This window comes from Microtus pennsylvanicus, chromosome 6 (assembly GCF_037038515.1).
Source record: "Microtus pennsylvanicus isolate mMicPen1 chromosome 6, mMicPen1.hap1, whole genome shotgun sequence".
NCBI classification, from domain to species: Eukaryota; Metazoa; Chordata; class Mammalia; order Rodentia; family Cricetidae; genus Microtus; species Microtus pennsylvanicus.
In genome coordinates this window covers 25,340,727-25,367,332 of record NC_134584.1, presented here as the reverse complement: position 1 = coordinate 25,367,332, position 26,606 = coordinate 25,340,727, and the positions used below count along the sequence as shown (strand labels likewise).

General features: G+C 51.9%; 1 protein-coding gene across 2 annotated transcripts in view; it reads left to right on the top strand.

The window, feature by feature from the left end:
- Nucleotides 1–26,606, top strand: part of Mtmr12 (myotubularin related protein 12) — a 95,219-nt gene that overhangs the window by 39,080 nt on the left and 29,533 nt on the right. For both annotated transcript variants that reach the window (XM_075975861.1, XM_075975862.1), the window contains exon 7: nt 5,394–5,523. In XM_075975861.1, the coding sequence (XP_075831976.1) occupies nt 5,394–5,523 (130 nt within the window). The remainder of the gene's footprint in view (nt 1–5,393; nt 5,524–26,606) is intronic.

The following is a 26,606-nucleotide window of genomic DNA, read 5'->3' as shown; positions in this document are numbered from 1 at the left end:
CCCAGCCTGTGTTTTTTATTTTTTCTTTGATTTCTTCAATTTCCCGAGTCCACTTGCGTGTATTGTCTAGTCTCTTAGTGTTTGTAGTTTCTGTTGCTGTTGATTTCTAGTTTTATTCAGTATGATCTGATGAGGTGCTAGAAACAATCTCAGTTTTTTTCTGTTTGCTAAGACCTGCTTTGCAGCCCAGAGTATATATGACTAATCTTAGAGGAGCTTCACAGGCTGCCGAAAATAAGGTGTGCTCTGTTTTTACCAGGCAGAATATTCTGTAGATAGCTGTTAGATCCATTCGATCCATGGTGTAGTCTAACTCTGTGGTTTCTTCATTCTATTTTAGTTTGGATGACTGACCTAAAGATGAGACCGGGGGTATTGAAGTAACCCTGTGTTATCAGGACCATTCAGACCTTAGTGCACATTAGTGATTGTTTTATAAAATTGAGAGCCCTAACATTTGGCACATGTACGTTTACTAATTTTATGTTTTTTTTTTTATAAATTGTTCCCTTTATAACTATGTTCCTTTTCTGTTCTTATTTTGGTTTCAAGTATAGTTTTTCAGATAACAGAATGGTTACCCTAGCTTGTTTTGGACTTCCATACTTTATATTTTTTAGTCCCTGCTGGTGAATTGTCTCCTGGAAATAGTAGACGATTGGACCTATTTTTTAAATTATTTTTAATTATGTGATTCTTTGTGGGTGTTTCTTGAGGAGAACAGGGGTATCAGGTATCTCTGGAGCTGGAGTTTGTGAGTAATCCAACATGGGTGATGGAACCAAATGTGGGTCCTTTGGAAGAACTGTACTTGCTCTTAATCACTAACCTCTTCAGTTCCTGGAGCTGGTTTTTAAATATATCCCGCCAGTCTGCACCTTTTTGTTTTTTCCTGGTTGGGTGGATTACTGTTTAGGTCTTTTTTCTTTAAGGATTAGGGGTTTGATAGTTTAGTGTGTTGGCTGTGATGGATTCCTTCCTATCCTTTTTGTTCATGTATTACTGTTTTGATATTCTTTTATGTACTGTTATGATTTTAACTTTGTGCTAGCTGTGTGGTTATGAACTGCTTTAGTTTGTTCTTGAGATATCCTTATTTTTCTGTCATTACTAAAAGATAGCTTTGCTGTTTATAGCAATTTAGATTGGTAATTATTTACTTTCAGGACGCAAAGTATATTATTGTTCCAGGCTTTCCTAGATTTTGCTGATGTTAATTTGATTGCTGACCTTTGTAGGTGAATTGGCCTTTTCCCCTTAGAGCTTTTAATAATGTTTTATTCTGTGTCTGTCTGTCTACATTTTTGAGACCCAGTCCCATTACAGTTCAACCTGGCTTAGCCTGGAACTCACTATGTAGTCCAAGGTCGCCTCAGACTGATGAGTGATCCTGTTGAGATTATAGGTACGAGTAATTACGCCATCTGGCTGGAATTCTTTTGCTTTTACCTTTTCTGTTTTTGTTGGTTATTTGTGAGTGGATTTTGTTTGTACATGTTCATGTATGTACACACATGTCCTGACCTGGTGTGGATATTAGGTATCTTCTATAGTTCTTCTCCACTTTATCTTTTGGAACAGGGTTTCTCACTGAACCTGGAGCTTATTGACTAAACCAACCGGCTAGTGAACTTCAAGGATCCACCTATCTTTGCTATCCTCCTTTCCCTTGGTGCTGGAGCTACAGATGTGTGCTGTTCTGCCTAACTTTTTTCTTTGTTTTTTGAGACAGATCTCTATATATAGTCATTGCTGTTATGAAGACCAGGCTGGCCTCAAATTCACAGAATCTCTCTGCCTCTGCTGAGATTAATAGCCCAGCTTTTAAGTAGGTTTGAGGATCCAAACTCATGCCCTCATGCTTGTATACAAACCACTTTACCCATGAAGCCATCTCCCTATCTCTGCTTTGTCTTTTGGACATCTTGGCTATAATATGTTGTAGAGAAGATGTTTCTTGGTGTTGTCTATCTATGGTTCTAAATGCCTGTGTGTTTGCATTTCCTCATTTTAAAATAGCAGTGTTCATGCCTCCCCTGTGAAGATTATTAAGTATTAAATTCATGACATAGGATGAAGTCTTTACATGAGAGGTAATTGAGAATAAAATTGCCTATTATCTGGGCATAGTGGTACACCATAGTTGAAGGCAAAAGCTGGTGGATCTCTGAATCTCTGTGAGTTCAGTGCCAGCCTGATTTAGGTTAGGTTGGAGGCCAGAAAGGGCTGTATACAGAGTTTCAAAGAAGAAAAGAAAAGGTACCCATCACTCATGGTGGGCTATGCATGAGAATTAGTTCACATTAATATTACTGAGCTGGGCAGGAAATTTGTCCCTATAGTTCATCTCTGTTACAGACAGATCTTTTATATTATAGCTATAAAATGACAGTGGTAGTAGGCATACACGTGGCTTTTTTGGTTGATTACTACAGTTTATATACACATCTGTTGGTTTCATACTTAAAAAATAATCATGGGACTAGAAAGATGGCTGAGAGGTTAAGAGCACAGGCTGTTTTTCCAGAGGTCCTGAGTTCAATTCCCAGCAACTACATGGTGGTTCACAACCGTCTGTAATGAGATCTGGTGCCCTCTTCTGGCCTCCACCCATGCACTTGCTCTGCTCCTTGATCCAATTAATTTTATTAACACGGTCTTGGTGTTTCAGAGTGCAATCAAATATCCCGCAACAATTCCGATTCTGGCCTGGGTGCTATTGTACAACTTTGACAGTGTTGACTAATTATATATAAGCATCTTTTGGATTCTTATTTGAAAAATCACACTTCAGTTTTATGAGTTATACTTTTTCCATAGATCCTGATTTTGGAAAAAAAACCCCAAAACACATTAAAGACAGGCTTTCACTATGTAATTCACTCTGTAGAACAGGCTGGCCTCCAACTCCAGAGCTGCACCCTATGATCTCTGTCTCCTGAGTGCTGAGATTAAAGGTGTACACCAAGTGATCCTGAGGTCTGGTTCTTGCTACGATAGTTTCTGGCCTTGCTAACACATGACCAGTCAGTCTGCTTAGCACTTACCTTTCCTACCTTGGCAGTTTCTTGATCCTTTGTTGTTTTTTTTTTGTCTTTGATTTTTGTTTTGTTTTGTACCCAGGGTATATAGAATCTTTATTCTGTTGTAATTCACCCTTCTCTGATCTTCTTTCACTGGGGCATGAGATAGGAAAGGTTGTAACTAACAGACACTATTTGGCCGTTAGTTTTTGCTTTGTTTTATTTTTGTGTTTTGAGACAGGGTTTCTCTGTGTAGCCCTGGCTATCCTGGAACTTACTCTGTAGACCAGGCTGGCCTTGAATGCAGAGAGCTGCCTACCTCTGCCTCCCGCGTGCTGGGATTAAAGGCACGTGCCCCACCATGGTGGCTATTAGTTTTTGTGTATGGGTTTTGTTAATGTGAGCACTTTACAGTTGGGACCCTTCCGTCTACTTCCTCAGTGCTAGGAATAAGTACCTGCCTGGATCAAACCAACGTCTTCATCCTTGAAAGGCAAGTACATTATCAACTGAGCTTTCTCCCTCAGTCTAGTATTTTTAGACTGGCTAGATAGATAGGATACCTGTTTATTTGTCTATGGTGTTATTTGAGGCAGGGTTCCAGTAGGTAGCTCAGGCTGCCCTCAAACTCAAGATCCTTTAGCCTTCTAAAATGTTGATGTTATAAGTGTAAGCACTGTTCCTGTCTTATATATCTCTTTGATTTGTTTATTTTTATGTGTATGATTGCTTGCATGAATGCATGCACTACATGTGTGCTTATTACCTGTTGTGACCAGAAGGGGACATTGGATCTTTTGAGACTGTAGCTAGAGGCAGTTAGGAGCTGCCATGTGGGTGCTGGAAATTGAAACCTGCAAGTCTAGAGGAATCACCAGTGCTCTTGACCACAGAGCAGTCTTTCTATCTCACTTAGACACCTACTCCCCCAAGACAGAGTTTCTCTGTGTAGCCCTGGCTATCTTGGGACCTGTTCTTAAACCAGGCTAACCTCAAACTCAGAGATCCACTTGTGTCTGTCTCCCAAGTGCTGGGATTAAAGGCATGAGCTACCACTGTCTGGTTATACAATATTTTTAATGTGCTTGTGTTTTGACAATGACATGAGGTCAGGTGTGGAATTTTCCACTTGGGAAATCACATTGGCAGTCCAGAAATTTAAGGTTTACTTTTATATTTTTAGATTAGAAATATTTGACTTATGTAAACATTGGTTATTGTCATTGTTCAAACTACTTTTACTGTAATTTTAATTTAACAGAAGCAGGTGGGTTAGTTTTAGCAACACTTGTTATTTTCCAGGAAGTTTGGGTTTTTCGATGTGCCTGTCACTTCCAGAAATCAGTGATGGCCTGGAGAAAGGCCACAGCCGTTTCTGCTGAGCTTTGGGCAGGACTCGTGGACATTTTGTTCTAACAGTGCTGATGTAGCCAAAGTTCCTGTCACCATGATGCAGGCCTTGGCTATTGGCCACTTCCTCCACTGTGACTCTCTGGTCTGTTTATGGCTTTCAGTGACCAAGTGCTGTCCTGGACAGGCTTCTTGCAGGCAGCACATCACAAGCTGAAGAAGGATTTATGTTCCAGAATCAGACATGCTATTCTCATCAGTGTGCCATGTTATACACATGTGGAGGGCTAAAAATATTTCAATCCTTAGCTTTTGTGCCAAGCCCATTTTTCAATGCTTCACAGGATTTTTGTTTTATATAAATTATCTCATGAACTGAAAATAGAACTAGAAATTACTTTTGCAAGGAATGGAACAAGAATAACTTTTGGGGGCTGGAGGGATGGCTTAGCAGCTAAGAATACATGCTGCTTTTCCCGAGGACCCAAGTTCAGTTCTTAGCACCCATATTGGGTGACTGACTCACAACTGCCTGTAAACTTCAGCCACAGGAGATCCAGCACCATTATCTGGACTCCATAGTCTCCTATACACTCTTGGCATACAGAAACAGATACACATAAAATAATAAAAATCAAACTTTAGAAACAAAACTTCTTTCCTACTATCTATATCTATATAAAGAGACAACATGGACCAGTGTGAGGATCAGTAGGTAAACACGCTTGCCTTCAGACCTGACAACCGAGTTTTGTTGTTAGACCAACATATGTGCACTGTGACAGGCATGCCATGCTCTCTTCTCCTACACAAAATAAGTAAATGTAATGAAAATTTCAATAAAGTTTCCATTGTAATTTTTGGATTAATGATAGAAAAATGGAACAATTAAGCTGTGAATTTACTTCTAGATAAAAATAGACTCAATGTAATAAATTGGGTTCAGAGCTTGTATGTCCACATGAACAAAATACCAGTGTCATGGAAAGAGTTCACCATGGGCTGATTTTGTTTTCTTAGCCACTGATCCCAGCAATCACACTGTAATGTTTGACACACCTAAAGACTGGTGTTGGGAGCTGGAGCGGACCAAGGGTAGTGTGAAGTACAAGACAGTGAGTGTGAATGAAGACTACAGGATCTGTGAGAGGTAAGCTCTCCACGGGCTCTCCCCATTAGTAGTGGGTATGTGGGTGGGCATGTGCATATGTGGATACGGATGCCCTTGGAGGCCAGAAGATGACCTCAGGTCATAAAGTAGGGTTCCCGGAAAAAGCAAGTTTGATATCATTGGGATATACGTGTGTGTGAACATACACACACACACACACACACACACACACACACACACACACACACACGATTTATTAGATTGACTTACAGTATGTGGTCTAGGTAGTCCAGCAATGGCTGCCTCACACTAGAGAAGTCGAGAATCCAGCGGTTACTCAGTCGACAAGGCTGGCTGTCTCAGCCGTTCCAGTCTAGCACTAAAGGACTGGAGGATTCCTGGAGACCGGCTGATCTTCCATCTTTGTTGAACTCTTGAAGTTGGTTCTGATCCCAGCAAAAGAAAACCACAACAATAAATAAATGATCTTGTCAGAAAAAGTGAGGGTAAGCAGGCAAAAAAAAAAAAGGCAGTTTTCTTCTTCCTTATCTTTTTGTCCAGGCTTCCACTAGAAGGTGCTGCCCACATTAATGTACTTTCTTATTTCAAATGTGATCGAGAAAATTCCTCACAGGAGTACCCAGAAGTTTCAGATATAGTCAAGTTGACAACCAACTTGATCCCATCCCAGATCCCACAGAGCTGGAGTTAGAGAGTCTGTGAGCTGTTGGTAAGCAGGTGCTGTGAACTGAACTCTGTCCTTTGGGAGAACAGCACACATAGAAGTGTGCACCTGGTCCTTTGGGAGAACAGCACACATAGAGGTGTGCACCTGGTCCTTTGGGAGAACAGCACACACATAGAGGTGCACGCCTGGTCCTTTGGGAGAACAGCACACATAGAGGTGTGCACCTGGTCCTTTGGGAGAACAGCACACACATAGAGGTGCACACCTGGTCCTTTGGGAGACTAGCACACACATAGAGGTGCGCACCTGGTCCTTTGGGAGAACAGCACACACATAGAGGTGCACGCCTGGTCCTTTGGGAGAACAGCACACATAGAGGTGTGCACCTGGTCCTTTGGGAGAACAGCACACACATAGAGGTGCACACCTGGTCCTTTGGGAGACTAGCACACACATAGAGGTGTGCACCTGGTCCTTTGGGAGAACAGCACACACATAGAGGTGCACACCTGGTCCTTTGGGAGAACAGCACACACATAGAGGTGTGCACCTGGTCCTTTGGGAGAACAGTACACACATAGAGGTGCGCACCTGGTCCTTTGGGAGAACAGCACACACATAGAGGTGCGCACCTGGTCCTTTGGGAGAACAGCACACACATAGAGGTGCGCACCTGGTCCTTTGGGAGAACAGCACACATAGAGGTGCGCACCTGGTCCTTTGGGAGAACAGTACACACATAGAGGTGCGCACCTGGTCCTTTGGGAGAACAGCACACACATAGAGGTGCGCACCTGGTCCTTTGGGAGAACAGCACACACATAGAGGTGCACGCCTGGTCCTTTGGGAGAACGGCACACACATAGAGGTGCGCACCTGGTCCTTTGGGAGAACAGCACACACATAGAGGTGCACGCCTGGTCCTTTGGGAGAACAGCACACACATAGAGGTGCGCACCTGGTCCTTTGGGAGAACAGCACACACATAGAGGTGTGCACCTGGTCCTTTGGGAGAACAGCACACACATAGAGGTGTGCACCTGGTCCTTTGGGAGACTAGCACACACATAGAGGTGCACGCCTGGTCCTTTGGGAGAACGGCACACACATAGAGGTGCGCACCTGGTCCTTTGGGAGAACAGCACACACATAGAGGTGTGCACCTGGACTGTGGGAGAACAGCACACACATAGAGGTGCGCACCTGGTCCTTTGGGAGAACAGCACACACATAGAGGTGCACGCCTGGTCCTTTGGGAGAACAGCACACACATAGAGGTGTGCACCTGGTCCTTTGGGAGAACAGCACACACATAGAGGTGCGCACCTGGTCCTTTGGGAGAACAGCACACACATAGAGGTGCGCACCTGGTCCTTTGGGAGAACAGCACACACATAGAGGTGCACGCCTGGTCCTTTGGGAGAACAGCACACACATAGAGGTGCGCACCTGGTCCTTTGGGAGAACAGCACACACATAGAGGTGCGCACCTGGTCCTTTGGGAGACTAGCACACACATAGAGGTGCGCACCTGGTCCTTTGGGAGACTAGCACACACATAGAGGTGTGCACCTGGTCCTTTGGGAGAACAGCACACACATAGAGGTGTGCACCTGGTCCTTTGGGAGAACAGCACACACATAGAGGTGCACGCCTGGTCCTTTGGGAGAACAGCACACACATAGAGGTGTGCACCTGGTCCTTTGGGAGAACAGCACACACATAGAGGTGCACGCCTGGTCCTTTGGGAGAACAGCACACACATAGAGGTGCGCACCTGGTCCTTTGGGAGAACAGCACACACATAGAGGTGCGCACCTGGTCCTTTGGGAGAACAGCACACACATAGAGGTGCGCACCTGGTCCTTTGGGAGAACAGCACACACATAGAGGTGTGCACCTGGTCCTTTGGGAGAACAGCACACACATAGAGGTGCACGCCTGGTCCTTTGGGAGAACAGCACACACATAGAGGTGCGCACCTGGTCCTTTGGGAGAACAGCACACACATAGAGGTGCGCACCTGGTCCTTTGGGAGAACAGCACAAACATAGAGGTGCGCACCTGGTCCTTTGGGAGACTAGCACACACATAGAGGTGCGCACCTGGTCCTTTGGGAGAACAGCACACACATAGAGGTGCACGCCTGGTCCTTTGGGAGACTAGCACACACATAGAGGTGCGCACCTGGTCCTTTGGGAGAACAGCACACATAGAGGTGCGCACCTGGTCCTTTGGGAGAACAGCACACACATAGAGGTGCGCACCTGGTCCTTTGGGAGAACAGCACACACATAGAGGTGCGCACCTGGTCCTTTGGGAGACTAGCAAACACATAGAGGTGCACGCCTGGTCCTTTGGGAGACTAGCACACACATAGAGGTGTGCACCTGGTCCTTTGGGAGAACAGCACACACATAGAGGTGTGCACCTGGTCCTTTGGGAGAACAGCACACACATAGAGGTGCACGCCTGGTCCTTTGGGAGAACAGCACACACATAGAGGTGTGCACCTGGTCCTTTGGGAGAACAGCACACACATAGAGGTGTGCACCTGGTCCTTTGGGAGAACAGCACACACATAGAGGTGCACGCCTGGTCCTTTGGGAGAACAGCACACACATAGAGGTGCGCACCTGGTCCTTTGGGAGAACAGTACACACATAGAGGTGCACGCCTGGTCCTTTGGGAGAACAGCACACACATAGAGGTGCACGCCTGGTCCTTTGGGAGACTAGCACACACATAGAGGTGTGCACCTGGTCCTTTGGGAGAACAGCACACACATAGAGGTGCGCACCTGGTCCTTTGGGAGAACAGCACACACATAGAGGTGCGCACCTGGTCCTTTGGGAGAACAGCACACACATAGAGGTGCGCACCTGGTCCTTTGGGAGAACAGCACACACATAGAGGTGTGCACCTGGTCCTTTGGGAGAACAGCACACACATAGAGGTGCACGCCTGGTCCTTTGGGAGACTAGCACACACATAGAGGTGCGCACCTGGTCCTTTGGGAGAACAGCACACACATAGAGGTGCGCACCTGGTCCTTTGGGAGAACAGCACACACATAGAGGTGCGCACCTGGTCCTTTGGGAGAACAGCACACACATAGAGGTGCGCACCTGGTCCTTTGGGAGAACAGCACACACATAGAGGTGCGCACCTGGTCCTTTGGGAGAACAGCACACACATAGAGGTGCGCACCTGGTCCTTTGGGAGAACAGCACACACATAGAGGTGTGCACCTGGTCCTTTGGGAGAACAGCACACACATAGAGGTGCGCACCTGGTCCTTTGGGAGAACAGCACACACATAGAGGTGCACGCCTGGTCCTTTGGGAGAACAGCACACATAGAGGTGTGCACCTGGTCCTTTGGGAGAACAGCACACACATAGAGGTGCACACCTGGTCCTTTGGGAGACTAGCACACACATAGAGGTGCGCACCTGGTCCTTTGGGAGAACAGCACACACATAGAGGTGCACGCCTGGTCCTTTGGGAGAACAGCACACATAGAGGTGTGCACCTGGTCCTTTGGGAGAACAGCACACACATAGAGGTGCACACCTGGTCCTTTGGGAGACTAGCACACACATAGAGGTGTGCACCTGGTCCTTTGGGAGAACAGCACACACATAGAGGTGCACACCTGGTCCTTTGGGAGAACAGCACACACATAGAGGTGTGCACCTGGTCCTTTGGGAGAACAGTACACACATAGAGGTGCGCACCTGGTCCTTTGGGAGAACAGCACACACATAGAGGTGCGCACCTGGTCCTTTGGGAGAACAGCACACACATAGAGGTGCGCACCTGGTCCTTTGGGAGAACAGCACACATAGAGGTGCGCACCTGGTCCTTTGGGAGAACAGTACACACATAGAGGTGCGCACCTGGTCCTTTGGGAGAACAGCACACACATAGAGGTGCGCACCTGGTCCTTTGGGAGAACAGCACACACATAGAGGTGCACGCCTGGTCCTTTGGGAGAACGGCACACACATAGAGGTGCGCACCTGGTCCTTTGGGAGAACAGCACACACATAGAGGTGCACGCCTGGTCCTTTGGGAGAACAGCACACACATAGAGGTGCGCACCTGGTCCTTTGGGAGAACAGCACACACATAGAGGTGTGCACCTGGTCCTTTGGGAGAACAGCACACACATAGAGGTGTGCACCTGGTCCTTTGGGAGACTAGCACACACATAGAGGTGCACGCCTGGTCCTTTGGGAGAACGAAACACACATAGAGGTGCGCACCTGGTCCTTTGGGAGAACAGCACACACATAGAGGTGTGCACCTGGACTTTGGGAGAACAGCACACACATAGAGGTGCGCACCTGGTCCTTTGGGAGAACAGCACACACATAGAGGTGCACGCCTGGTCCTTTGGGAGAACAGCACACACATAGAGGTGTGCACCTGGTCCTTTGGGAGAACAGCACACACATAGAGGTGCGCACCTGGTCCTTTGGGAGAACAGCACACACATAGAGGTGCGCACCTGGTCCTTTGGGAGAACAGCACACACATAGAGGTGCACGCCTGGTCCTTTGGGAGAACAGCACACACATAGAGGTGCGCACCTGGTCCTTTGGGAGAACAGCACACACTTAGAGGTGTGCACCTGGTCCTTTGGGAGAACAGCACACACATAGAGGTGCGCACCTGGTCCTTTGGGAGAACAGCACACACATAGAGGTGCACGCCTGGTCCTTTGGGAGAACAGCACACACAGAGGTGCGCACCTGGTCCTTTGGGAGAACAGCACACACATAGAGGTGCGCACCTGGTCCTTTGGGAGACTAGCACACACATAGAGGTGCGCACCTGGTCCTTTGGGAGACTAGCACACACATAGAGGTGTGCACCTGGTCCTTTGGGAGAACAGCACACACATAGAGGTGTGCACCTGGTCCTTTGGGAGAACAGCACACACATAGAGGTGCACGCCTGGTCCTTTGGGAGAACAGCACACACATAGAGGTGTGCACCTGGTCCTTTGGGAGAACAGCACACACATAGAGGTGCACGCCTGGTCCTTTGGGAGAACAGCACACACATAGAGGTGCGCACCTGGTCCTTTGGGAGAACAGCACACACATAGAGGTGCGCACCTGGTCCTTTGGGAGAACAGCACACACATAGAGGTGCGCACCTGGTCCTTTGGGAGAACAGCACACACATAGAGGTGTGCACCTGGTCCTTTGGGAGAACAGCACACACATAGAGGTGCACGCCTGGTCCTTTGGGAGAACAGCACACACATAGAGGTGCGCACCTGGTCCTTTGGGAGAACAGCACACACATAGAGGTGCGCACCTGGTCCTTTGGGAGAACAGCACACACATAGAGGTGCGCACCTGGTCCTTTGGGAGACTAGCACACACATAGAGGTGCGCACCTGGTCCTTTGGGAGAACAGCACACACATAGAGGTGCACGCCTGGTCCTTTGGGAGACTAGCACACACATAGAGGTGCGCACCTGGTCCTTTGGGAGAACAGCACACACATAGAGGTGCACGCCTGGTCCTTTGGGAGACTAGCACACACATAGAGGTGCACGCCTGGTCCTTTGGGAGAACAGCACACACATAGAGGTGCACGCCTGGTCCTTTGGGAGAACAGCACACACATAGAGGTGCGCACCTGGTCCTTTGGGAGAACAGTACACACATAGAGGTGCACGCCTGGTCCTTTGGGAGAACAGCACACATAGAGGTGCGCACCTGGTCCTTTGGGAGAACAGCACACACATAGAGGTGCACGCCTGGTCCTTTGGGAGACTAGCACACACATAGAGGTGTGCACCTGGTCCTTTGGGAGAACAGCACACACATAGAGGTGTGCACCTGGTCCTTTGGGAGAACAGCACACACAGAGGTGCGCACCTGGTCCTTTGGGAGAACAGCACACACATAGAGGTGCACGCCTGGTCCTTTGGGAGAACAGCACACACAGAGGTGCGCACCTGGTCCTTTGGGAGAACAGCACACACATAGAGGTGCACGCCTGGTCCTTTGGGAGACTAGCACACACATAGAGGTGTGCACCTGGTCCTTTGGGAGAACAGCACACACATAGAGGTGTGCACCTGGTCCTTTGGGAGAACAGCACACACAGAGGTGCGCACCTGGTCCTTTGGGAGAACAGCACACACATAGAGGTGCACGCCTGGTCCTTTGGGAGACTAGCACACACATAGAGGTGTGCACCTGGTCCTTTGGGAGAACAGCACACACATAGAGGTGCGCACCTGGTCCTTTGGGAGAACAGCACACACATAGAGGTGCGCACCTGGTCCTTTGGGAGAACAGCACACACATAGAGGTGCGCACCTGGTCCTTTGGGAGAACAGCACACACATAGAGGTGTGCACCTGGTCCTTTGGGAGAACAGCACACACATAGAGGTGCACGCCTGGTCCTTTGGGAGACTAGCACACACATAGAGGTGCGCACCTGGTCCTTTGGGAGAACAGCACACACATAGAGGTGCGCACCTGGTCCTTTGGGAGAACAGCACACACATAGAGGTGCACGCCTGGTCCTTTGGGAGACTAGCACACACATAGAGGTGCGCACCTGGTCCTTTGGGAGAACAGCACACACATAGAGGTGCACACCTGGTCCTTTGGGAGAACAGCACACACATAGAGGTGCGCACCTGGTCCTTTGGGAGAACAGCACACACATAGAGGTGTGCACCTGGTCCTTTGGGAGAACGGCACACACATAGAGGTGCGCACCTGGTCCTTTGGGAGAACAGCACACACAGAGGTGCGCACCTGGTCCTTTGGGAGAACAGTACACACATAGAGGTGCGCACCTGGTCCTTTGGGAGAACAGCACACACATAGAGGTGCACGCCTGGTCCTTTGGGAGAACAGCACACACATAGAGGTGCGCACCTGGTCCTTTGGGAGAACAGCACACACATAGAGGTGTGCACCTGGTCCTTTGGGAGAACAGCACACACATAGAGGTGTGCACCTGGTCCTTTGGGAGAACAGCACACACATAGAGGTGCACGCCTGGTCCTTTGGGAGACTAGCACACACATAGAGGTGCGCACCTGGTCCTTTGGGAGACTAGCACACACATAGAGGTGCGCACCTGGTCCTTTGGGAGAACAGCACACACATAGAGGTGCACGCCTGGTCCTTTGGGAGACTAGCACACACATAGAGGTGTGCACCTGGTCCTTTGGGAGAACAGCACACACATAGAGGTGTGCACCTGGTCCTTTGGGAGAACAGCACACACATAGAGGTGTGCACCTGGTCCTTTGGGAGAACAGCACACACATAGAGGTGCACGCCTGGTCCTTTGGGAGAACAGCACACACATAGAGGTGCGCACCTGGTCCTTTGGGAGAACAGCACACACATAGAGGTGCGCACCTGGTCCTTTGGGAGAACAGCACACACATAGAGGTGCGCACCTGGTCCTTTGGGAGACTAGCACACACATAGAGGTGCACGCCTGGTCCTTTGGGAGACTAGCACACACATAGAGGTGCGCACCTGGTCCTTTGGGAGAACAGCACACATAGAGGTGCACGCCTGGTCCTTTGGGAGAACAGCACACACATAGAGGTGCGCACCTGGTCCTTTGGGAGAACAGCACACACATAGAGGTGCACGCCTGGTCCTTTGGGAGACTAGCACACACATAGAGGTGTGCACCTGGTCCTTTGGGAGAACAGCACACACATAGAGGTGCGCACCTGGTCCTTTGGGAGAACAGCACACACATAGAGGTGCGCACCTGGTCCTTTGGGAGAACAGCACACACATAGAGGTGCGCACCTGGTCCTTTGGGAGAACAGCACACACATAGAGGTGTGCACCTGGTCCTTTGGGAGAACAGCACACACATAGAGGTGCACGCCTGGTCCTTTGGGAGACTAGCACACACATAGTGGTGCGCACCTGGTCCTTTGGGAGAACAGCACACACATAGAGGTGCGCACCTGGTCCTTTGGGAGAACAGCACACACATAGAGGTGCGCACCTGGTCCTTTGGGAGAACAGCACACACATAGAGGTGCGCACCTGGTCCTTTGGGAGAACAGCACACACATAGAGGTGCGCACCTGGTCCTTTGGGAGAACAGCACACACATAGAGGTGCACGCCTGGTCCTTTGGGAGAACAGCACACACATAGAGGTGCGCACCTGGTCCTTTGGGAGAACAGCACACACATAGAGGTGCGCACCTGGTCCTTTGGGAGAACAGCACACACATAGAGGTGCGCACCTGGTCCTTTGGGAGAACAGCACACACATAGAGGTGCGCACCTGGTCCTTTGGGAGAACAGCACACACATAGAGGTGCGCACCTGGTCCTTTGGGAGACTAGCACACACATAGAGGTGCACGCCTGGTCCTTTGGGAGACTAGCACACACATAGAGGTGCGCACCTGGTCCTTTGGGAGACTAGTACACACAGAGGTGTGCACCTGGTCCTTTGGGAGAACAGCACACACATAGAGGTGCGCACCTGGTCCTTTGGGAGAACAGCACACACATAGAGGTGCGCACCTGGTCCTTTGGGAGAACAGCACACACATAGACGTGCGCACCTGGTCCTATGGGAGACTAGCACACACATAGAGGTGCGCACCTGATCCTTTGGGAGAACAGCACACACATAGAGGTGCACGCCTGGTCCTTTGGGAGAACAGCACACACATAGAGGTGTGCACCTGGTCCTTTGGGAGAACAGCACACACATAGAGGTGCGCACCTGGTCCTTTGGGAGAACAGCACACACATAGAGGTGCGCACCTGGTCCTTTGGGAGACTAGCACACACATAGAGGTGCACGCCTGGTCCTTTGGGAGACTAGCACACACATAGAGGTGCGCACCTTGTCCTTTGGGAGACTAGTACACACATAGAGGTGTGCACCTGGTCCTTTGGGAGAACAGCACACACATAGAGGTGCGCACCTGGTCCTTTGGGAGAACAGCACACACATAGAGGTGCGCACCTGGTCCTTTGGGAGAACAGCACACATAGAGGTGCACGCCTGGTCCTTTGGGAGAACAGCACACACATAGAGGTGTGCACCTGGTCCTTTGGGAGAACAGCACACACATAGAGGTGTGCACCTGGTCCTTTGGGAGAACAGCACACACATAGAGGTGCGCACCTGGTCCTTTGGGAGAACAGCACACACATAGAGGTGCACGCCTGGTCCTTTGGGAGAACAGCACACACATAGAGGTGCGCACCTGGTCCTTTGGGAGAACAGCACACACATAGAGGTGTGCACCTGGTCCTTTGGGAGAACAGCACACACATAGAGGTGCGCACCTGGTCCTTTGGGAGAACAGCACACATAGAGGTGCACGCCTGGTCCTTTGGGAGACTAGCACACACATAGAGGTGCGCACCTGGTCCTTTGGGAGAACAGCACACACATAGAGGTGCGCACCTGGTCCTTTGGGAGAACAGCATACACATAGAGGTGCACGCCTGGTCCTTTAGGAGACTAGCACACACATAGAGGTGTGCACCTGGTCCTTTGGGAGAACAGCACACACATAGAGGTGCGCACCTGGTCCTTTGGGAGAACAGCACACACATAGAGGTGCGCACCTGGTCCTTTGGGAGAACAGCACACACATAGAGGTGTGCACCTGGTCCTTTGGGAGAACAGCACACACATAGAGGTGCACGCCTGGTCCTTTGGGAGAACAGCACACACATAGAGGTGCGCACCTGGTCCTTTGGGAGAACAGCACACACATAGAGGTGCGCACCTGGTCCTTTGGGAGAACAGCACACACATAGAGGTGCGCACCTGGTCCTTTGGGAGAACAGCACACACATAGAGGTGCGCACCTGGTCCTTTGGGAGAACAGCACACACATAGAGGTGCACGCCTGGTCCTTTGGGAGAACAGCACACACATAGAGGTGCGCACCTGGTCCTTTGGGAGAACAGCACACACATAGAGGTGCGCACCTGGTCCTTTGGGAGAACAGCACACACATAGAGGTGCGCACCTGGTCCTTTGGGAGAACAGCACACACATAGAGGTGCGCACCTGGTCCTTTGGGAGAACAGCACACACATAGAGGTGCGCACCTGGTCCTTTGGGAGACTAGCACACACATAGAGGTGCACGCCTGGTCCTTTGGGAGACTAGCACACACATAGAGGTGCGCACCTGGTCCTTTGGGAGACTAGTACACACAGAGGTGTGCACCTGGTCCTTTGGGAGAACAGCACACACATAGAGGTGCGCACCTGGTCCTTTGGGAGAACAGCACACACATAGAGGTGCGCACCTGGTCCTTTGGGAGAACAGCACACACATAGAGGTGCGCACCTGGTCCTATGGGAGACTAGCACACACATAGAGGTGCGCACCTGATCCTTTGGGAGAACAGCACACACATAGAGGTGCACGCCTGGTCCTTTGGGAGAACAGCACACACATAGAGGTGTGCACCTGGTCCTTTGGGAGAACAGCACACACATAGAGGTGCGCACCTGGTCCTTTGGGAGAACAGCACACACATAGAGGTGCGCACCTGGTCCTTTGGGAGACTAGCACACACATAGAGGTGCACGCCTGGTCCTTTGGGAGACTAGCACACACATAGAGGTGCGCACCTTGTCCTTTGGGAGACTAGTACACACATAGAGGTGTGCACCTGGTCCTTTGGGAGAACAGCACACACATAGAGGTGCGCACCTGGTCCTTTGGGAGAACAGCACACACATAGAGGTGCGCACCTGGTCCTTTGGGAGAACAGCACACATAGAGGTGCACGCCTGGTCCTTTGGGAGAACAGCACACACATAGAGGTGTGCACCTGGTCCTTTGGGAGAACAGCACACACATAGAGGTGTGCACCTGGTCCTTTGGGAGAACAGCACACACATAGAGGTGCGCACCTGGTCCTTTGGGAGAACAGCACACACATAGAGGTGCACGCCTGGTCCTTTGGGAGAACAGCACACACATAGAGGTGCGCACCTGGTCCTTTGGGAGAACAGCACACACATAGAGGTGTGCACCTGGTCCTTTGGGAGAACAGCACACACATAGAGGTGCGCACCTGGTCCTTTGGGAGAACAGCACACATAGAGGTGCACGCCTGGTCCTTTGGGAGACTAGCACACACATAGAGGTGCGCACCTGGTCCTTTGGGAGAACAGCACACACATAGAGGTGCGCACCTGGTCCTTTGGGAGAACAGCATACACATAGAGGTGCACGCCTGGTCCTTTAGGAGACTAGCACACACATAGAGGTGTGCACCTGGTCCTTTGGGAGAACAGCACACACATAGAGGTGCGCACCTGGTCCTTTGGGAGAACAGCACACACATAGAGGTGCGCACCTGGTCCTTTGGGAGAACAGCACACACATAGAGGTGTGCACCTGGTCCTTTGGGAGAACAGCACACACATAGAGGTGTGCACCTGGTCCTTTGGGAGAACAGCACACACATAGAGGTGCACGCCTGGTCCTTTGGGAGAACAGCACACACATAGAGGTGCGCACCTGGTCCTTTGGGAGAACAGCACACACATAGAGGTGCACGCCTGGTCCTTTGGGAGAACAGCACACACATAGAGGTGCGCACCTGGTCCTTTGGGAGAACAGCACACACATAGAGGTGCGCACCTGGTCCTTTGGGAGAACAGCACACACATAGAGGTGCGCACCTGGTCCTTTGGGAGACTAGTACACACATAGAGGTGCACGCCTGGTCCTTTGGGAGAACAGCACACACAGAGGTGCGCACCTGGTCCTTTGGGAGAACAGCACACACATAGAGGTGCGCACCTGGTCCTTTGGGAGAACAGCACACACATAGAGGTGCACGCCTGGTCCTTTGGGAGAACAGCACACACATAGAGGTGCGCACCTGGTCCTTTGGGAGACTAGCACACACATAGAGGTGCGCACCTGGTCCTTTGGGAGAACAGCACACACAGAGGTGCGCACCTGGTCCTTTGGGAGAACAGCACACACATAGAGGTGCACGCCTGGTCCTTTGGGAGAACGGCACACACATAGAGGTGCGCACCTGGTCCTTTGGGAGAACAGCACACAGATAGAGGTGTGCACCTGGTCCTTTGGGAGACTAGTACACACATAGAGGTGTGCACCTGGTCCTTTGGGAGACTAGCACACACATAGAGGTGCGCACCTGGTCCTTTGGGAGACTAGCACACACATAGAGGTGCGCACCTGGTCCTTTGGGAGACTAGCACACACATAGAGGTGCGCACCTGGTCCTTTGGGAGAACAGCATACACATAGAGGTGCACGCCTGGTCCTTTGGGAGACTAGTACACACATAGAGGTGTGCACCTGGTCCTTTGGGAGAACAGCACACACATAGAGGTGTGCACCTGGTCCTTTGGGAGACTAGCACACACATAGAGGTGTGCACCTGGTCCTTTGGGAGAACAGCACACACATAGAGGTGCGCACCTGGTCCTTTGGGAGAACAGCACACACATAGAGGTGCGCACCTGGTCCTTTGGGAGAACAGCACACACATAGAGGTGCGCACCTGGTCCTTTGGGAGAACAGCACACACATAGAGGTGCGCACCTGGTCCTTTGGGAGAACAGCACACACATAGAGGTGCACGCCTGGTCCTTTGGGAGACTAGCGCACACATAGAGGTGCGCACCTGGTCCTTTGGGAGAACAGCACACACATAGAGGTGCGCACCTGGTCCTTTGGGAGAACAGCACACACATAGAGGTGCGCACCTGGTCCTTTGGGAGACTAGTACACACATAGAGGTGCACGCCTGGTCCTTTGGGAGAACAGCACACACATAGAGGTGCGCACCTGGTCCTTTGGGAGAACAGCACACACATAGAGGTGCACGCCTGGTCCTTTGGGAGAACAGCACACACATAGAGGTGCGCACCTGGTCCTTTGGGAGACTAGTACACACATAGAGGTGCGCACCTGGTCCTTTGGGAGAACAGCACACACATAGAGGTGCACGCCTGGTCCTTTGGGAGACTAGCACACACATAGAGGTGCGCACCTGGTCCTTTGGGAGACTAGCACACACATAGAGGTGTGCACCTGGTCCTTTGGGAGACTAGCACACACATAGAGGTGTGCACCTGGTCCTTTGGGAGAACAGCACACACAGAGGTGCGCACCTGGTCCTTTGGGAGAACAGCACACACATAGAGGTGTGCACCTGGTCCTTTGGGAGAACAGCACACACATAGAGGTGCGCACCTGGTCCTTTGGGAGAACAGCACACACATAGAGGTGCACGCCTGGTCCTTTGGGAGAACAGCACACACATAGAGGTGCGCACCTGGTCCTTTGGGAGAACAGCACACACATAGAGGTGCGCACCTGGTCCTTTGGGAGAACGGCACACACATAGAGGTGCGCACCTGGTCCTTTGGGAGAACAGCACACACATAGAGGTGCACGCCTGGTCCTTTGGGAGAACAGCACACACATAGAGGTGCACGCCTGGTCCTTTGGGAGACTAGTACACACATAGAGGTGCGCACCTGGTCCTTTGGGAGAACAGCACACACATAGAGGTGCGCACCTGGTCCTTTGGGAGAACAGCACACACATAGAGGTGCGCACCTGGTCCTTTGGGAGAACAGCACACACATAGAGGTGCGCACCTGGTCCTTTGGGAGACTAGCACACACATAGAGGTGCGCACCTGGTCCTTTGGGAGACTAGTACACACATAGAGGTGTGCACCTGGTCCTTTGGGAGAACAGCACACACATAGAGGTGCGCACCTGGTCCTTTGGGAGAACAGCACACACATAGAGGTGCACACCTGGTCCTTTGGGAGACTAGCACACACATAGAGGTGTGCACCTGGTCCTTTGGGAGAACAGCACACACATAGAGGTGCACACCTGGTCCTTTGGGAGAACAGCACACACATAGAGGTGTGCACCTGGTCCTTTGGGAGAACAGTACACACATAGAGGTGCGCACCTGGTCCTTTGGGAGAACAGCACACACATAGAGGTGCGCACCTGGTCCTTTGGGAGAACAGCACACACATAGAGGTGCGCACCTGGTCCTTTGGGAGAACAGCACACATAGAGGTGCGCACCTGGTCCTTTGGGAGAACAGTACACACATAGAGGTGCGCACCTGGTCCTTTGGGAGAACAGCACACACATAGAGGTGCGCACCTGGTCCTTTGGGAGAACAGCACACACATAGAGGTGCACGCCTGGTCCTTTGGGAGAACGGCACACACATAGAGGTGCGCACCTGGTCCTTTGGGAGAACAGCACACACATAGAGGTGCACGCCTGGTCCTTTGGGAGAACAGCACACACATAGAGGTGCGCACCTGGTCCTTTGGGAGAACAGCACACACATAGAGGTGTGCACCTGGTCCTTTGGGAGAACAGCACACACATAGAGGTGTGCACCTGGTCCTTTGGGAGACTAGCACACACATAGAGGTGCACGCCTGGTCCTTTGGGAGAACGAAACACACATAGAGGTGCGCACCTGGTCCTTTGGGAGAACAGCACACACATAGAGGTGCGCACCTGGTCCTTTGGGAGAACAGCACACACATAGAGGTGCACGCCTGGTCCTTTGGGAGAACAGCACACACAGAGGTGCGCACCTGGTCCTTTGGGAGAACAGCACACACATAGAGGTGCGCACCTGGTCCTTTGGGAGACTAGCACACACATAGAGGTGCGCACCTGGTCCTTTGGGAGACTAGCACACACATAGAGGTGTGCACCTGGTCCTTTGGGAGAACAGCACACACATAGAGGTGTGCACCTGGTCCTTTGGGAGAACAGCACACACATAGAGGTGCACGCCTGGTCCTTTGGGAGAACAGCACACACATAGAGGTGTGCACCTGGTCCTTTGGGAGAACAGCACACACATAGAGGTGCACGCCTGGTCCTTTGGGAGAACAGCACACACATAGAGGTGCGCACCTGGTCCTTTGGGAGAACAGCACACACATAGAGGTGCGCACCTGGTCCTTTGGGAGAACAGCACACACATAGAGGTGCGCACCTGGTCCTTTGGGAGAACAGCACACACATAGAGGTGTGCACCTGGTCCTTTGGGAGAACAGCACACACATAGAGGTGCACGCCTGGTCCTTTGGGAGAACAGCACACACATAGAGGTGCACGCCTGGTCCTTTGGGAGAACAGCACACACATAGAGGTGCGCACCTGGTCCTTTGGGAGAACAGCACACACATAGAGGTGCGCACCTGGTCCTTTGGGAGAACAGCACACACATAGAGGTGCGCACCTGGTCCTTTGGGAGACTAGCACACACATAGAGGTGCGCACCTGGTCCTTTGGGAGAACAGCACACACATAGAGGTGCACGCCTGGTCCTTTGGGAGACTAGCACACACATAGAGGTGCGCACCTGGTCCTTTGGGAGAACAGCACACATAGAGGTGCACGCCTGGTCCTTTGGGAGAACAGCACACACATAGAGGTGCACACCTGGTCCTTTGGGAGAACAGCACACACATAGAGGTGCGCACCTGGTCCTTTGGGAGACTAGCAAACACATAGAGGTGCACGCCTGGTCCTTTGGGAGACTAGCACACACATAGAGGTGTGCACCTGGTCCTTTGGGAGAACAGCACACACATAGAGGTGTGCACCTGGTCCTTTGGGAGAACAGCACACACATAGAGGTGCACGCCTGGTCCTTTGGGAGAACAGCACACACATAGAGGTGTGCACCTGGTCCTTTGGGAGAACAGCACACACATAGAGGTGTGCACCTGGTCCTTTGGGAGAACAGCACACACATAGAGGTGCACGCCTGGTCCTTTGGGAGAACAGCACACACATAGAGGTGCGCACCTGGTCCTTTGGGAGAACAGCACACACATAGAGGTGCACGCCTGGTCCTTTGGGAGAACAGCACACACATAGAGGTGCGCACCTGGTCCTTTGGGAGAACAGCACACACATAGAGGTGTGCACCTGGTCCTTTGGGAGAACAGCACACACATAGAGGTGCACGCCTGGTCCTTTGGGAGAACAGCACACACATAGAGGTGCGCACCTGGTCCTTTGGGAGAACAGTACACACATAGAGGTGCACGCCTGGTCCTTTGGGAGAACAGCACACACATAGAGGTGTGCACCTGGTCCTTTGGGAGAACAGCACACACATAGAGGTGCACGCCTGGTCCTTTGGGAGAACAGCACACACATAGAGGTGCGCACCTGGTCCTTTGGGAGAACAGTACACACATAGAGGTGCACGCCTGGTCCTTTGGGAGAACAGCACACACATAGAGGTGCACGCCTGGTCCTTTGGGAGACTAGCACACACATAGAGGTGCGCACCTGGTCCTTTGGGAGAACAGCACACACATAGAGGTGCGCACCTGGTCCTTTGGGAGAACAGCACACACATAGAGGTGCGCACCTGGTCCTTTGGGAGAACAGCACACACATAGAGGTGTGCACCTGGTCCTTTGGGAGAACGGCACACACATAGAGGTGCGCACCTGGTCCTTTGGGAGAACAGCACACACAGAGGTGCGCACCTGGTCCTTTGGGAGAACAGTACACACATAGAGGTGCACACCTGGTCCTTTGGGAGAACAGCACACACATAGAGGTGCACGCCTGGTCCTTTGGGAGAACAGCACACACATAGAGGTGCGCACCTGGTCCTTTGGGAGAACAGCACACACATAGAGGTGTGCACCTGGTCCTTTGGGAGAACAGCACACACATAGAGGTGTGCACCTGGTCCTTTGGGAGAACAGCACACACATAGAGGTGCACGCCTGGTCCTTTGGGAGACTACCACACACATAGAGGTGCGCACCTGGTCCTTTGGGAGACTAGCACACACATAGAGGTGCGCACCTGGTCCTTTGGGAGAACAGCACACACATAGAGGTGCACGCCTGGTCCTTTGGGAGACTAGCACACACATAGAGGTGTGCACCTGGTCCTTTGGGAGAACAGCACACACATAGAGGTGTGCACCTGGTCCTTTGGGAGAACAGCACACACATAGAGGTGTGCACCTGGTCCTTTGGGAGAACAGCACACACATAGAGGTGCACGCCTGGTCCTTTGGGAGAACAGCACACACATAGAGGTGCGCACCTGGTCCTTTGGGAGAACAGCACACACATAGAGGTGCGCACCTGGTCCTTTGGGAGAACAGCACACACATAGAGGTGCGCACCTGGTCCTTTGGGAGACTAGCACACACATAGAGGTGCACGCCTGGTCCTTTGGGAGACTAGCACACACATAGAGGTGCGCACCTGGTCCTTTGGGAGAACAGCACACATAGAGGTGCACGCCTGGTCCTTTGGGAGAACAGCACACACATAGAGGTGCGCACCTGGTCCTTTGGGAGAACAGCACACACATAGAGGTGCACGCCTGGTCCTTTGGGAGACTAGCACACACATAGAGGTGTGCACCTGGTCCTTTGGGAGAACAGCACACACATAGAGGTGCGCACCTGGTCCTTTGGGAGAACAGCACACACATAGAGGTGCGCACCTGGTCCTTTGGGAGAACAGCACACACATAGAGGTGCGCACCTGGTCCTTTGGGAGAACAGCACACACATAGAGGTGTGCACCTGGTCCTTTGGGAGAACAGCACACACATAGAGGTGCACGCCTGGTCCTTTGGGAGACTAGCACACACATAGAGGTGCGCACCTGGTCCTTTGGGAGAACAGCACACACATAGAGGTGCGCACCTGGTCCTTTGGGAGAACAGCACACACATAGAGGTGCGCACCTGGTCCTTTGGGAGAACAGCACACACATAGAGGTGCGCACCTGGTCCTTTGGGAGAACAGCACACACATAGAGGTGCACGCCTGGTCCTTTGGGAGAACAGCACACACATAGAGGTGCGCACCTGGTCCTTTGGGAGAACAGCACACACATAGAGGTGCGCACCTGGTCCTTTGGGAGAACAGCACACACATAGAGGTGCGCACCTGGTCCTTTGGGAGAACAGCACACACATAGAGGTGCGCACCTGGTCCTTTGGGAGAACAGCACACACATAGAGGTGCGCACCTGGTCCTTTGGGAGACTAGCACACACATAGAGGTGCACGCCTGGTCCTTTGGGAGACTAGCACACACATAGAGGTGCGCACCTGGTCCTTTGGGAGACTAGTACACACAGAGGTGTGCACCTGGTCCTTTGGGAGAACAGCACACACATAGAGGTGCGCACCTGGTCCTTTGGGAGAACAGCACACACATAGAGGTGCGCACCTGGTCCTTTGGGAGAACAGCACACACATAGAGGTGCGCACCTGGTCCTATGGGAGACTAGCACACACATAGAGGTGCGCACCTGATCCTTTGGGAGAACAGCACACACATAGAGGTGCACGCCTGGTCCTTTGGGAGAACAGCACACACATAGAGGTGTGCACCTGGTCCTTTGGGAGAACAGCACACACATAGAGGTGCGCACCTGGTCCTTTGGGAGAACAGCACACACATAGAGGTGCGCACCTGGTCCTTTGGGAGACTAGCACACACATAGAGGTGCACGCCTGGTCCTTTGGGAGACTAGCACACACATAGAGGTGCGCACCTTGTCCTTTGGGAGACTAGTACACACATAGAGGTGTGCACCTGGTCCTTTGGGAGAACAGCACACACATAGAGGTGCGCACCTGGTCCTTTGGGAGAACAGCACACACATAGAGGTGCGCACCTGGTCCTTTGGGAGAACAGCACACATAGAGGTGCACGCCTGGTCCTTTGGGAGAACAGCACACACATAGAGGTGTGCACCTGGTCCTTTGGGAGAACAGCACACACATAGAGGTGTGCACCTGGTCCTTTGGGAGAACAGCACACACATAGAGGTGCGCACCTGGTCCTTTGGGAGAACAGCACACACATAGAGGTGCACGCCTGGTCCTTTGGGAGAACAGCACACACATAGAGGTGCGCACCTGGTCCTTTGGGAGAACAGCACACACATAGAGGTGTGCACCTGGTCCTTTGGGAGAACAGCACACACATAGAGGTGCGCACCTGGTCCTTTGGGAGAACAGCACACATAGAGGTGCACGCCTGGTCCTTTGGGAGACTAGCACACACATAGAGGTGCGCACCTGGTCCTTTGGGAGAACAGCACACACATAGAGGTGCGCACCTGGTCCTTTGGGAGAACAGCATACACATAGAGGTGCACGCCTGGTCCTTTAGGAGACTAGCACACACATAGAGGTGTGCACCTGGTCCTTTGGGAGAACAGCACACACATAGAGGTGCGCACCTGGTCCTTTGGGAGAACAGCACACACATAGAGGTGCGCACCTGGTCCTTTGGGAGAACAGCACACACATAGAGGTGTGCACCTGGTCCTTTGGGAGAACAGCACACACATAGAGGTGTGCACCTGGTCCTTTGGGAGAACAGCACACACATAGAGGTGCACGCCTGGTCCTTTGGGAGAACAGCACACACATAGAGGTGCGCACCTGGTCCTTTGGGAGAACAGCACACACATAGAGGTGCACGCCTGGTCCTTTGGGAGAACAGCACACACATAGAGGTGCGCACCTGGTCCTTTGGGAGAACAGCACACACATAGAGGTGCGCACCTGGTCCTTTGGGAGAACAGCACACACATAGAGGTGCGCACCTGGTCCTTTGGGAGACTAGTACACACATAGAGGTGCACGCCTGGTCCTTTGGGAGAACAGCACACACAGAGGTGCGCACCTGGTCCTTTGGGAGAACAGCACACACATAGAGGTGCGCACCTGGTCCTTTGGGAGAACAGCACACACATAGAGGTGCACGCCTGGTCCTTTGGGAGAACAGCACACACATAGAGGTGCGCACCTGGTCCTTTGGGAGACTAGCACACACATAGAGGTGCGCACCTGGTCCTTTGGGAGAACAGCACACACAGAGGTGCGCACCTGGTCCTTTGGGAGAACAGCACACACATAGAGGTGCACGCCTGGTCCTTTGGGAGAACGGCACACACATAGAGGTGCGCACCTGGTCCTTTGGGAGAACAGCACACAGATAGAGGTGTGCACCTGGTCCTTTGGGAGACTAGTACACACATAGAGGTGTGCACCTGGTCCTTTGGGAGACTAGCACACACATAGAGGTGCGCACCTGGTCCTTTGGGAGACTAGCACACACATAGAGGTGCGCACCTGGTCCTTTGGGAGACTAGCACACACATAGAGGTGCGCACCTGGTCCTTTGGGAGAACAGCATACACATAGAGGTGCACGCCTGGTCCTTTGGGAGACTAGTACACACATAGAGGTGTGCACCTGGTCCTTTGGGAGAACAGCACACACATAGAGGTGTGCACCTGGTCCTTTGGGAGACTAGCACACACATAGAGGTGTGCACCTGGTCCTTTGGGAGAACAGCA